Source organism: Serinus canaria, chromosome 1A, assembly GCF_022539315.1.
Source record: "Serinus canaria isolate serCan28SL12 chromosome 1A, serCan2020, whole genome shotgun sequence".
NCBI classification, from domain to species: Eukaryota; Metazoa; Chordata; class Aves; order Passeriformes; family Fringillidae; genus Serinus; species Serinus canaria.
Genome location: NC_066314.1, coordinates 23,521,206 through 23,536,179, shown reverse-complemented (window position 1 = coordinate 23,536,179; position 14,974 = coordinate 23,521,206). Strand labels below are relative to the sequence as shown.

At 38.2% G+C, this 14,974-nt stretch overlaps 1 protein-coding gene across 1 annotated transcript in view; it reads left to right on the top strand.

The window, feature by feature from the left end:
- Positions 1–14,974, top strand: part of CFTR (CF transmembrane conductance regulator) — an 86,398-nt gene that overhangs the window by 53,240 nt on the left and 18,184 nt on the right. Inside the window, exons 18-21 of the mRNA XM_050986868.1 lie at positions 710–789; positions 4,981–5,131; positions 6,277–6,504; positions 8,525–8,625. Coding sequence (XP_050842825.1) covers positions 710–789; positions 4,981–5,131; positions 6,277–6,504; positions 8,525–8,625 — 560 coding nt within the window. The remainder of the gene's footprint in view (positions 1–709; positions 790–4,980; positions 5,132–6,276; positions 6,505–8,524; positions 8,626–14,974) is intronic.

Below are 14,974 nucleotides of genomic sequence, written 5' to 3'. Positions count from 1 at the left end.
ATATTGTCAGCTATGTCATGAGTGACAAGGAATCAGATGTGGATGATAAATAGTGCTTTTTTTTAATGAATAGTGCTACTAAAATGGCATAAAACATCAGTTAGTGTGAATGATGGTATGCATATTCAAATTTGGGAGTTGATATAAAGCTCATTATATAACTGGTGCAACAAGTTCTATCTCCCATTTAACAAGAAATTCCTATATCATGTTTCTTACTGATAAGTACTAGATCACAGGAGACACTGCTAAATGATGATGCAGCAATGATCTTCTCCTTAATTTTCCCTTATATTCTTTGTTGTTACATAATCTTTAATACAGTAATTCTACTCGAAAATTAAGAAACAGGTTACAAACCCATGCAAATGCTGATTTGTAAATTACCTGTGTATCATCAGGGCCTGCTGAATAAGGGGTACTGACCCTATGCTTTGTGCCTCTGTTTTTGCCCCTTTTAGTTGTTTCTTTTTTTAAATTACATTTTCCTGGTTTTTTTCCCAAGTGCTAAAAAGAAGTTGTGTAGCTGAATTCTTGAGGGGGACAGAAACTGTAGCTCCAATAAACTGTAATGGAATTGCTGATACTTAAAAAAACTCTTGTATTTAATATTTTGTATTCAGAAAAAATGTACCTTTTGTTAAATTAATAAACGTGGGATTTGGGGGGTATTAAAATGTTTGACTTTTTTTTCTCCCTTAATCCATAGGTGGTATGCTCAACAGATTCTCAAAAGATACAGCAGTACTGGATGACTTACTTCCACTCACAGTATTTGACTTCATTCAGGTTTGTAGAATAAAAGTTGTAACTTTTGCTGTCTTATAGCTATGTGATATTTCAGCTTTACGTCTTGCAAAGGAAATAATGTGAATTTTTTTCAGTCTATGTATCTACATAGCTGCTTATCCTGTAGTTCAACTTATGGGTTCATTTTTGAATGCTTGCCTCTCTGTGTACTTACCTCCACTGTTTATGCAAACCACTCAGTACTCAGGCTCAGAAATATTTTTACCCTGCAGACCCCTAACAGGACAAGTATCCCTGCTGCTGCCCAGATTCAACTGTAAGTCATGAAGGGCTTTCCTTAGTTTTTTTCTGTTATCTTGGGTCAAGTAAACTGGTTTTTAAACGCTATTTTTTTATTGCATTCAGTCACTTTTATAACTTCCCCTCCTTAAGCTCTTCTGTTCCCAGTTTGCTAGCATAAATCTTAGTTTACTTCTCTTCTGTTGAATATATTCTTGACTTTTCTGTTCCTTTATCTTCTACGGAAATGCCAGCTTTTCCTTTAAAAAGACAGAATTGGTTCCCAAAATATTTTAAAAACAGAAGTAAATCTTTCCTGGTGCTTCTGTTCCTCTCTACATTATTAAGGTGAGATACAGGTCCAACTTGATCAACCCAAACACTCTGCTGTACAGATTGTCTGTCTCCATCTGTGAATTTGCCTGCTTTACAGTCCCTACCAACATGATTATCTGATAAAGACAGAATTTCTTTCCCTATATATTTGTGAGGAGTTGATAACTTTGACTCATGACTTCAGATGGGCCAGTGCATCTTGACATGAAGAGGTTCAAGTATATCACACAGCTTAACTTCATGTCCTGCTGATGTCATGAGGACTTGCTGAATGAGTAAACATGGACATTGGGACTCTGAATCAACAGTATAATCTTCAGTGTGAGCAGGAGTCACTACTGTCTTTTCTGACACAACCACTTTGTTTCAGATATTTTGGATCTACCTTGGGGCTGTTATTCCAGAAGCATGGTAATTAGTCTGTCTCTAAATTTCAAACGTTCTACAAGAAACTGACTAGTTTTTCATGTTTTCAAGAATAAGGAAAATCCCAGTATTTGGCTTTTCTACTCTGATGCCTTTCAGAGGTTTAGCTATACCCTGTTGTCCCATAGATTCGCCCCTCTCTCCTCAGTCTCAGCTGCAGAGGCTTCTAGACATGCATGATAAGCTGCCCTCTCTTTCCAGGTTCTTCAGATGAATATCATTGAACCTACCCATTGTCTGGAATAATTTTAACAGTCATTCCTTCACAGCCAATTTCTTCTGGTCCTCCACAGAGGAGGATTCAGACTTACATGGACTCTGCTAAGGAACAAAGTCAGATTCCTCTGAAAGACACAGAGGAGTTTAGGACTTTTTCCTTCTGATGATTGTTGAAGGGTCACAGAGTGTGGAAGGGATATGTGGACCTAGAACCTGGAACCCCTCCAACCCCTCTGTTCAAAGCAGGTTCAGCTAGAGGAGGTCACTCAAGGCCAATCTGGGTTTTGGATAACTCCAAGTTCTCTGAGTAACACATTCCAGTATTTGACCTTCCCCAAGCTAAAAGTGTTTTTTCTTATGTTTAAATGGAATTTTCTGCCTTTCAGCTTGTTCTCATTGCCTCCTGTCTTCCCACTCTGTGCCATTTAAAAGAATTTGGCTCAAGCACATATGGTCCACAAGAAATACCAACTATTATTTATATAAACAGAATATCTTTTTAATTATATAAATAATAACAAACTGCATATACAGAAACATTTATAACTTATGTAAATATAATAAATACCACTATATAGTCATACAAAGTTATGAGGTCCTCCTAAGCCTTGTCTTAAGGCTAAATCCAGTTCTATCAGCCAGTTCTCCTTTCTTGAAGATCCTTCCTGTGAGATGCTGCTAGCACATATGCTTGTCCCTAAGGTTTAATATAGTCTCACCCAAAAGTTCATCGTGAACTCCCTGAACATTCAAGCCTGTGATCATGCCTGTGATCATGATCATTCATGCCTAAATAATAAACTCCTGTTGGTTAATCAAACTGGCTGTGGCAGTCATTGCTACCCTGAACACTTGCTGAGTCGCTTTGTCTACTACCACCTGCATTTTCCAAAATGGGAAACAGTGGGACACATCTCCCCATCTGGCCTCTGTCCCAGGGCTGAAAGCTCAGCATCTGAGGCACTGAACTGGGCTGCATCAGCCCTCTGCTGCCACTCCTCAACTATATGCCAATACAGCTGTCTTGTGGTTTAGAGTTTTGCTTCTGCCTTTTTAAAGAAAATACCATCTTCTGTCTGACTTTAGTCTTACTTTGGAGTTTATGAGATAACACAGATTTTCATATTCAACTTTTTAGTGAAAGAACTGTGGGACCAGCAGTTAGAACAGTATGACTTCATGGTGACCTTTACAAAATTGGAGTAAATGACAGAAGTGGGAATTTTAACAGTCACTGAGTAACTGTAATCTCAAGCAATGTGAGAAATTTATAACTTGGCTCAATATCATTGAATAGCTCATTTGCTTCTTAACAATTAGAGGGAGATACAAGTGTTACTAATTTCTGCAGTCTGAAGTAATTAGTAAACACAAATCCATTCTTGCATTGCTGCAGACCAGTGCTAAACAGCCTGCACAGGCATAACCCACACCTATCACCATTCCTTTAAGAGAAATGAGGAAAATAGTGAAAGAACTCACAGGATCATAAAATTGTTTGGGCTGGAAGGGACATTAAAGATCATCTAGTTGCAACCCCTCTGCAAAGGCGGCAAGGACACTTTCCATAAGATCTGGTTTCTCAGAGCCCCTTTCAACCTGGCCTTGAACACTTCCAGGAGTGGGGCATCTACACCTTCTCTGGGCAACCTGTTTGTATGCCTCACCACCTGCATAGTAAAGAATTTCTTCCTAATATCTAATCTAAACCTGCTCTATTTCAGTTCAGAGCCATTCCTTCTTTAGCTAGTACAGTTGCAATGCAATTTTTTTCATATAAAGTGATGTTGCTACTGCATTGCTCAGATTTCTGATAAAAAAAAAAGTTATAGGAAACTTAGTACATGCTTACCTGTTCATGAAATACCTCTGACTTGGAATACTGGGAATTTAAATCCTTCCTTGAATTTATGTGGATGTAATAGCAAAAGCACCCAGTACAGGTTTCTTCCTAACATGAAATTAGTTTTGCTTTTCATCTGTTTATTTGTTGACTGGTCATTTGCAGTGATGTTTCAATGCAATGTTCATAATTTTGCCCCACATTGTCCATTTGCAGTTGGTTTATGCTGGTAAGTTTGTAGCATGAAGTAGTTGTTTAGTGTTAGAAGTAACACCCTGACACAAAGCAGAACTTTGCTATTCTATGTACACTCTTATAATTGATTTTCTATAGATTTAGACACGAGAAAAAAGCAGTCTACTGGCTTAAGTCTCTTCTTAAAGATCAAGACCAGATTTAGCTAAATCTGTCTGGAGCTACTGAGAATGAGGTCTTAAAATGGTAGTAGTCTCTAGTAGGTTAAAATAGATTAACTCTGAAACAATTTTGTTCCTTTTGTCATCTGACACCATAAGGACATTTTTATTTCTCCTGAAACTGCTAATTTGTCATACCACAGATTCTCATACAATTTATTTCCTGTCTTCTGATCAGGACGAGCAGTAGTGTTAGTTTCATGTATGAATTACAGTCCCTTGACCAAAGAAGTACAACTTCCCAGTTTTTCTGATCCTCAGCAAGACTGCTTTGCCCAGAACCTACAGGAGGCTGTCCTCAGCTCCTGAGAGTCTTGCACACCTAGTCCAGCAAGGCAGGGACAGCACTGGTAGGTTTGGTAGGTGGCTGCAGATACTGTAAGAGTCATTCTTATATTTTAAGTGGAGAATGAGTGCTTAGCTGCCATTGCTTTTTTTTGTGGCTTCATATTTTAGAAGCCTGCAATACAGATTGTACTATAGAAAACACTTTTCCCATCCATTAGAAAAGATGGCAGCTTCTTGCAACAGGTTATGGATCTGGTCCGAGTTATTAATCATCTTTTCACAGAGGTGCAAATCTTCTTAGGTTAGCACTTCATGTTTGTTGAAACAATATGTAGTTGCCATAGGAAGGAGATTCATCACCAATCTCTAGTCTATAAAATTACAAGTTTACTATATCAATAGTATTTTTCTTTCATTCTACAGTTAATACTGATTGTGATTGGCGCTATAACAGTAGTCTCAATATTAGAACCCTACATCTTCCTGGCATCAGTGCCTGTGATAGCAGCCTTTATTCTGTTAAGGGCATACTTCCTCCACACTTCTCAGCAGCTGAAACAACTGGAATCTGAAGGTAGGAGCAGCAAAGTTGGTAGACTTTTAAATCCACAACAAATCAATTGAGAAGTGATTCATTCTTTCTCCTCTTTTTTGCATCTCCTCTTGCATGATGACATTGTCTTTGGGAGCAGAACACATATCTCCTTAAAGCCAGGGCTGTTACTGATCCAGCCAATACTGAGTGCTCTGCTGCCAAAGAGCAATAAAAAAGGCCTTTTAAAAGATGGGCTTTATCACCACTGCAGCTGAAAAGTCCTGACATACAGTTTTCTTGAGAGTAAATATAACTTGCAAAATTGTGGTCAGACTTGGTATGTACCCTTGGAGTTTGTTTCTTTGCAAGAAAAACTTTCAATAGATATATCTTAATCACAAAGAGCTCTGATTTCGGAATAAGTTATTTGATTAAATTTCCTTTCTTTCCCCTCATTAAGAGACTAAAGTGTTCCAAATAAAATTGAAAATCTCATTTGGAAGTGTGAATTTGCAGACCATGCACTGCTGCCTGGCTGTGCATCAAACTGGCAGATCCTCAGCAAATCAGTGAATCTGATTTTAAACAGTGGTGATCCTCTTCCCTTTTACTTAAATGTAATTCTGGAGTTCCTCAGACCTGAATTTAAATTTCTTTGATGTTCACAGGGATCCAGCACTGGCTCACCACTTTTTATGTAATGCAAGATTTGCTTAAAATTACCATGTCAGTGCAGTCGAATCCGGAGCATTAAAATACTCTGTCTATGCTAAGAAAGCATTAAAGTACTCTGTCTATGCTAAGAAAGCTTCATATATTGGAGTTATCAAAATTTCAGGAATTAATTTTGGCTGGGGAGGAGCAGTCTTTCTCTTGTGGCATCCTATAGAAGGCCAGGAGCATCCCCAAGCAGATATGAGACCAATAGTTATGGGCTAACTATGGAGAATTATTGTGATCCCTTCCTGTCAATACACTGAATGCAATTTCAACCCATTCTTGCAAGGACTGTTGTTGTATATCCTTTGTTAGGATTATTTCAGTCGTGTAGTTTGACAACAAATGTAAATTGCACACTGGCAGTAGGTACGCTGCTGTGAGGTAGAGCATGGCGGGATGGTTGTATTGTATCAAAGGCATTTCCTCATGCATGTTTATGTTGTTCTAATTTAAACACTTTGCAGCTCGGAGTCCAATTTTCACCCATCTTGTCACAAGCTTGAAAGGGCTGTGGACACTGCGAGCGTTCGGGCGGCAGCCGTATTTCGAGACCTTATTTCACAAAGCGCTGAACCTACACACGGCAAACTGGTTCCTCTACCTGTCAACACTGCGCTGGTTCCAGATGAGGATAGAAATTATTTTTGTTGTCTTTTTTGTTGCTGTGGCATTTATCTCTATCATAACTACAGGTATGGTAACTTTACCTGAACACTGAAATGGAAGTCGGCTGCTCCTTTTTAGAAACTCAGCTTTAGAAAATTCTGAGAGAAATAAGCTGTTGTGGAATTTAGCATACACTGGAGTCATTGATTTAAGCATGTCATAGTAGTAAACACAATTTAATTAAAGTAGAAATAACACCATTGTTGCCTGCAGTCTGATATTGTAGAGGACTCATTAAGGGGATTAATCTGCAAATAATAACTGAAGGGACAAAACTTTCATTCTGTAGATAGTAATTGCTGTAAAATTATTCTCCTGTGTTTGAAAGCACATTACTGTTCCGACAAGCTTGGATGTTGATCACACCTGTATAGCTCAAAGATTTTTAGTAAATAGAAGTTAATGTTCCTCTCACTTGCTAAAACATGAAAAGTTTTAATAATCTTTTAAAGCCCACACCATTAGGAAAAGTTGTCACCCAGTTCTTTAATTCCCAACCCACTGACCCATTTTCCTATGTGAAGTTTTGCAAATTGCATTCAAAATTCCCTGAAAAATGACTCACCACTCCTAGTAAACACAGAATATGAATGAGAATCACACTATACCTTACTTGTATTTGAAGTGGTGCCCATGACTTGCCAGGTGTAGCCAGCCTCACACAAGCAAAAAATTAGGAGTATGATGTCCCCAAAATGTTAATAATTCATTTATGTGGAAAAACTCAGCTAGAGATAACTTCAAATACAGTTTTTTATTCACTATGCTGTTGTTATGTTTGGACATGGTTCTACCTCTCCAAGTTTTACACTAAACTTTGTGTGCAGGATCTATATGAAGTTTCAGTACTATTGTCGCTGATGAACAAGAGCTTGATGATTTTATGGAGGAGGTTTTTAAATCTAACAATATTCAAATTTCATTCAGCCATACTTCAATGTTGAAAAGGAGTTATATAAGAGCTTGCAATTTATCAAATATTGTACAGTTTATGAAATGTTATCCTTTCTTGTAGAAGGAGCTCTCGCCCTCCTTACAAAAGGAAGCACCACACAAATACTTCTGTATGAAAATAGGCACTTAGAGTTCTTTTGTTACTAAGGAGACTTCTAGTTCCCTTACCATTAGTGGGAAACAATGCTCCCTGTTGTCCTTCTCCTTTCTCACTCTGTGTCCTTAGTAGTTTGGGGTTTTTAGGAAAATAATTTCCTTTGTTAGTTGTCCTGTATGTTTTACTTGAGAACAGGAGTTAAAACACTTTGTCATCTTGGCACCATTATAACCTTTACTGTTATAAATAACAGGGCCTTGGAGCAACACTAAACTCCTTATCTTAATCTATCAGCTTTCATGAGGAATATTTTGCTTTTATTTCTTACTTTTACATTTACTTATGTAATGAGACATCTATAAGAAAACAGGAGGTTTATGAAGAAAACTATGTAAGGAATGGAGAAATCATAGAGAGGCATTTGGCTTAAGTTCTCAATTCCATTTAACATGTAGTGAGGTGAAAAATCAAGTGTGGTAGATTAAATGCTTATATTGTATTGTATGAAGTCATAAAAGAAAATCCCTGGAAAATCCCATGCTTGTAACAGCCAACAATTAAAGCAAAAATATTCACATCTGCATCTTTGTGAAACACTAAGGAGAATGTCCTCTATTTGTCAAAGAAGTGAAAATGTAAGCCATTTTGAATTTTAGAGTTGCTAGCTGTTTGTGGTGTTTTAGTTAGATAAGAGTAATTTCACAGATTCATGTGTGTTGAAAAAAGGAAAGTCAAATCAAGATTGCAGAGACCTGATTCTATTCACAGTTTAAGTTGCCAAGCAAGATTGGGGTTTCTAGTGAATTCAGCACCAAAACCAGGTGTTAAACTATGATTGAGCTCTTAGTCCATTTTATGATTTAGAAACCCATGTTTCCTCCATGAAGTAAAAGAGGCGAGAGTATGAATATGCATCTTAAGATATACACTTTAATTTTCTGTTTTCTACAGGCTTTTTATTAGCACAGAAATGGAATGTGTTTTTCTCTCCACAGGTGAAGGACCAGGCACAGCTGGAATTATTCTTACTTTAGCTATGAACATCATGGGAACCTTGCAGTGGGCAGTAAACTCTAGCATAGATGTTGATAGTTTGGTAAGCAAAAAATGCACGGCGCTGTGCTTTCTTTTGAGGAATTGCCTTATTTTGTTGGTTATGGTTGTGCAGTGAATTATCTTCAGAGTTGAATAGTATGCAGATGTGTCATAAGTTTCTCTCATACCTTTGATAGCAAACTACTGGCTTTGGGATGGCACAGGCTGAGTTTTTCCATTATCAGAAGTTTTTCTGGCCTGGAATAGGCAACAGCAAATACTTGAACTTGAGGATTCAGATTGCAGATGTAGCAATGATAGGAAAACCTCAAAAAGGCTTGGGGTTGTTTTGTTATGACATATTTCCTGTATTTATATATATAAAATATACCTTCCTTGGTCTACTTAACAGCTTTGCATAGCAGATGACAATGGATGTTTTTGAAATCCTTTCACCTATTATCAATAGTGATTTAAAAATCTGTCCTTGACTTCCCTGGCAGTCTTTTTCTGGTTTCATGTAAAATGCCCTCTGACATAAGACTTTGCAGTCATGCATAATTTTCATAGGTAGGAGTGGCTTTAAAACAGAGCATTTCACAAGGTTAGCTTCTCACCACCTATTTGTTGAGATGCGTGAAACAGACAGGAAACTCATAAAAGAATATGTTTGTTCTTACACTTTTCATCATACATTAGCTCAAATGTATGAAAATTTTCGTTTTATTTTAAAATGTAATAGTTCCTGATCTCTTTCCACTTTATTCATCCTAGGATTTATTTTAGACAGAATTTGTGTAACAAAATACCGTAGTCTTACAAACCAATAAAATTTCTGAGAAAAAAGATCTCCAGCATCCTGTCTTACCCACTCTGAACCCTAAATCAGCTTCTCAAGCCCAACTGTTTCAGTATTGGAAAACAAAATTTTACAGCGGATTTCAGAGTCCCTTAAATCCTGATTATTTAAATTAATTTTCATATTAAAAATATATAATGGGGGCAGATAGTGACAGTGAAGCAATATTCGCAAGTCTAACAATAATTTTATTTTTTAAATAAATTATTCAACTAGATTCACCCCGAGAGAAATCATTAAGAGCCTCAGAACAAGGAATTAACCACTTACAGCATCTAAGCTTTTGTTTGTACATGTGACTGCTGATAGTTGAGAAGGCTGATGGCCATCCAGCAGTGTTTCCCATCCACCAAACGTTCTACACCAGCTCCTTCTTTGCTTTGTTATGAGCAGCCTGTCTCGAAGGGCAAGCACTTTGTGAAAGGGCCTCATTGCTGTAACTGCAAGACCTGCTGAATAGTAGTCACGTGACTAAAAATGAAATAAAATGTCATGTTGGTAAATCACAGAATTTTTAGGATTGGGAGGAACCTCTGGAGATCCTCTTGTTTAACTCTCCTTACAAGACAAGGCCATCAGGAGCAGGTGACACAGGAGCTCCCCACAGCTGGGGTTTGAATGTCTCCAGAGAGAGGCTCCATGACCTCCCTGGGCTGCCTGTTCCAGGGCTCTGTCATCCTCAAAGTGAAAAAGTTCTTCCTTACGCTGAGGTGAAACATTTTGTGCTTTAGTTTCTAGCCATTGCTCGTCATTCTGTCGCTGGGAACCACTGAGAAGAGCCTGGCACGATCCAGCTGACAGCCGCCTTTGAGATATTTATGTGCATTAATGTGATCCCCTCTCAGTGGTCTCTAGACTAAACTGGCCCAGCTGCTGCAGTCTCTCCTCATAAAAAAGATGCTCCAGACCCCAAATGATCTTTGTGGCCCTCACTGGACCCTCTCCAGTAGCTCTTTGTCTCCTGTGCTGAGGAGCCCAGAACTCAACACAGCGTTTCAGATGTCGCCTCACAAGGGCAGAGGAGAGGGCCAGGACCACCTGCTGGCCAAAGTCCTCCCGATGCACCCCAGGTTACCACTGGCCCTCCTGGCCTCAAGGGCACACTGCCAGCTCACAGTCAAATTGCCATCAGCCAAAACTCCCAGCTCCTTCTCTGCAAAGCTGCTCTCTAATAGGTCACCCCCCCCCAAAACCACAACAGCAACAACCATGTTAATTCACTTGGCTCTCATTTGTAGACTCCATCCCCTGTAAGGCAGAATGTCACTTTAAATACAATTTCAATTTAAATCACTTTAAATACAAAAATCTGTATACAAACGATGTGTGCGCATCACATGGCTTAATACAAACTGAAGGCGTTTCACAAGAGCAGCAGGAAGTCCTAGTGTAGGATCAGAGTGTGCTGGACACAATAGTGTTTCAATAGAGAAGAACTTCCCCTTTTTAAAAGTACAGTCATGTTAAAATGTCACCTATTAGTAGCAATAAGAAAGGAACTCCCTTTCCCTTGGAAAAGGAGTCTCAAGTTGCTCTAGACATTTCTGGGTACTTTGCTCTGATTAAGACAAAGGACTGTGCAGGAGCACTGGTTATGTTATGTTACATTGTATTATTGACAGCCTTCTAAGGTCCATCAGGTTACAAATTGGATCATCTGGACATCTTTTACCAGTGGATAACTGCTCACCCTCACGACATGAATTTTTAGGTATCCCAGAGGAGAAACTAATAGATATTGCTGGCAGGATGGTTTTCTTGACATTCAAAAGCTGCTCCTGTGCAGAAGCAGATAAAAATAGCTTAATGGTGTCAAGATAATAAAACTGCTTCACTGGGTGATACAGATGTATTATTTCCTACTCTGTAGTCTCTGCATTTAGCACTTCCCTCATCAAAGTATTTTACAATTATTTGGCTAAAGATGTTCTGCAGAGGGTTGCCTGACTTAGTAGCCTATTTAGTTATACTCTATTTTTCTCTCTAGAGATAGTTTGAAGCTCCCCACAGGACCAGATTGACTAGAACTGACACACCTCCAGATGTCTCCAGTTACAGATACACACACACAGCTCTAGCTGACATCATTCTTGCCCTTCCTTGAGCAGCTACAATATCTGTGTATACAATCCTGCAGACAAGCATGCCTGAGTGAATGGCACATTTGTAGGTAGCAGTCTTTGGTTGTCATATAAGCTGGAGTTTTCTGCAAGTGGTTGAAAGCCACATCCAAGGGAGTAGCTGGCCAAACAGATGGGTAGGTGGCAAATTTGACTTTATTCCCCACAATCTCCATCTTGAGCTTTCCATGGCACTGGCACACAGATCAAAGAAATCTGAGTTCCTAGGTTGGTTTTTATTTCTACATACACAGATACTGTCTTTGAAGCAATTTTTGTTGTACATGTTTGGCTTCAAATGAAAAATCCCTATTGTCTCTTAAAACCCCATTATAGTTTAATGGTTTTGGCATTTCATTCTCTACAGCCCTGATACTTTGTCTGCTCTGCCTTTATTTAAAAACAAACAAACCCCCCATACTCCCCTTCTCCCCTCCAAACATACGTGGTCACTCTGACAGCTACCTGTTGCTGTATTTAATGCTACAAATGAGGCTAGATTGATTGTTTGACTTTCATCATTTCTGCTAATATCCCTTTAGCTGGTTTTCAGTCTTTTTCTTCCTATCCTTCTAGGCAGTCTTGGAGTGTTTTGAATTTTTTTCCTTCATAAAGAAATAGAAAATATTTTTTTTTCGGTAAGTGCTGCTTTCATAGATAAGCATTAGCTAGTCCCAGTGGGCAATTTTAATGCTTTCTAACCTCTTCTTTCACTGATGTATATCCTGCAGCAGCAGTGCTTCAACTGTGAAGGACAGTTCCTTTTTAAAGAGAAAATGCCATGCTTTTACTGTTGCCAAGATCACTTATATAAGGAGATACAAAGAGAATCTCCCAAGGAGATATTAAAATCCAACTTGCTAAACATCACAGTGCATCACTCTGTACATCAGGGATGCTGAAGAATAAAAGTAATGCAGTGTAAAGAAAAGGACCAAATTTAAAAGTACAGCTGTGAAAAAGAATGGTGCTCTTACAGATTATTTTTTTGGCTTTTTTTTTTTAATCCAGGACATAATCTTAATATGGTTTTTACTACTGTTGGCAGAAAATCTGAGAATGCTTAAACACAAGTTTAAGTAGAGTAAATACTTGACTGTAAAATCTGCATCAGAATGGCAGTCCTCAAAGTGAGGTGTTAGTCTTCTGGAAAGGAATGTAATGAAGAAAGAAATCTTTAGAACATTCTCTTTTCTGCCTGCCTGTACAGCACTGTGAAAAAGAGAAAACCCCCAGTTTTAAATGAGCTAGGTATTTCACTTTCACAGCTCAGAAGAGAAGCACACATCCTATAAGTGCACCCAATGTGTAATAGCAGATGATGTGGAACCTCAGTGAAACCAAGTGTTCTGCCTGTAGAAGGAGTTTTGGCAGTGACTTAATGCACAAGTTTTTTTACAACATGAACCATTGGACCAATCTCTCACAGATCCCCTAGCTGCACAGTGCACCTTCCAAGCAGTGTTTTTGTGAGGAGGGGATGTCTGGCAACACAGCCACTGAATACCATGTGTGTCTGGTCTGAAAAGGGTGACTGCTCTCTTTTTAGTAGAAGATAACACAGAGCCTGATTAAAGTAATTCTGTTAGCTTACTTGTAAAAGAATTACTTCTTCCACCTTCAGGAAATATGAATAATTATGAATTCTCCTTCAAAGTTAAGAAGAGTTTAAGTGATATTAATGAGGAAATAAATAAAAGAATTTGCAGTGCTAATGAAATCTCAGTAACATACAATTAGGCAAGGCTAAAAATAGTGTACTATGCTATAGTCTTAGGGATGAAAATAGTAAATATACCCTTTTATTCAAAAGCACTAGTTAAAGAACGTGAGGATAGCTGGCACAGTACTGATGGGAATAATGGATAAGAAACTTGCTGTCTCCTATCCTATACCTGTCATTATGAATGACAGAATATTTCTACCTGTGAAAGAAAGAATGGATATTTTTGTCAAATGTTCCTGACATGGTACATCCTGCCCAGATTTAAATCATAGTTCAAGCTATAGAACAAGGAATTCAGAATTGATTTAAAATTATTAAACTGTCTAAAATACATAACTGATAAGTCTGTCAGGGGAGCTAGGATGTTGGGATGAAATTTTCTTCTGTAGAGAAAGGCTTTTCATCCAGCTGGCTTCTCAGCAGACATTAGACAGTGTGTAGTGGTATGGCCCCTTGGGCAGTTATGGGGAATCTCTGCCCATAAAACATTCACAGCTCTTGATGAAGCCAAGAAAGATCTGCATTTCTAAAATGACCATATTTCTATAAAGCTACGATTTCTGAAGACAAAGGTACCATCAAATACCAATTAAAATACCTGCATGGTCATTGTGGGATTTACTATTGTCAGTCAGACAGGGAGAAAATTGTCAGCATGATTCAAGGTTTGTATCTCCAAAAAGAACTGGCATATATACATGAACATGATGATGACCATGCTTTTCCATCTTGCACATTGATTGAGATGGAAAGAAGAATTGATAGGCTTGTGTGTTAGCACGCTTTTTAGAACTTCTGTCACAATTGTTTTTCAAGATGTTGAGATAAAAACTATGGTCCCAGTATTCCCTTGCATTTGCTTCCACATAGAAAATCTGCCTAACAGCATTTCAATTGGGATTGAAGAGCAAAAGGGAATTGTATCTAATATGTCAAGGAGAAGCACTTTTCAGAAAGAATATAAAAGTAGTAAAACAAAGATGTATAAAGGGTTTTCCATGATACCACTAAATAGAAATCTATTTCTGAGAATACAGATTAGAGAACAAATGCTGTTTACAGGAACAAGCTTTCGTAAAACAAGGAATCTAATTAATTCATTAGTTGGACTGGGCCACTTAGGTACCTGAATGTAAAGGGAAGTCACGTCTTCTTCAAGTAAGGAGCTGAAACTTGTTTCCTGAACAGGAGAAAAATAGGACATTTTGAAGACTCTAGGACTGACAGCATGAACAACATTCTCTGCAGTATGTCAGGAAATACAGCCCATAAAGAATGGACTTTAATGTTATAAACAAGCTATGAGTTGGAGATCAAGAAGCAGACAGAGAAGAGAAACTTGAAAAAAATCATAGGCTTGCAAAAGGCTCAAAAGCTGAATAAATACTTGATCTTAATTTTCACTAAAAAGGCAGTGTTTAATCTGTGGACATAAAAGTGGAACAGAAGGTAGAAACGGGATTTATAATATCTAAGGTGGGAATTACTTGAAAATCAACTAGAATCCTGGTTTTCCTAAACTGTTCAGTTTGTGGAGGGACACACACCTGTGACCTGTGACTGACACACACCTGTGAGTCATTCCATCTAAAATCAGAATCTTCAGCTAGGGGTGATTTAGTTCTGCAGCTGGACACTTAAACATGTGCAACCAGACTGGTACAATGCCATCCATACCAGGTAGAGCAGACCTCACAACCAAGTG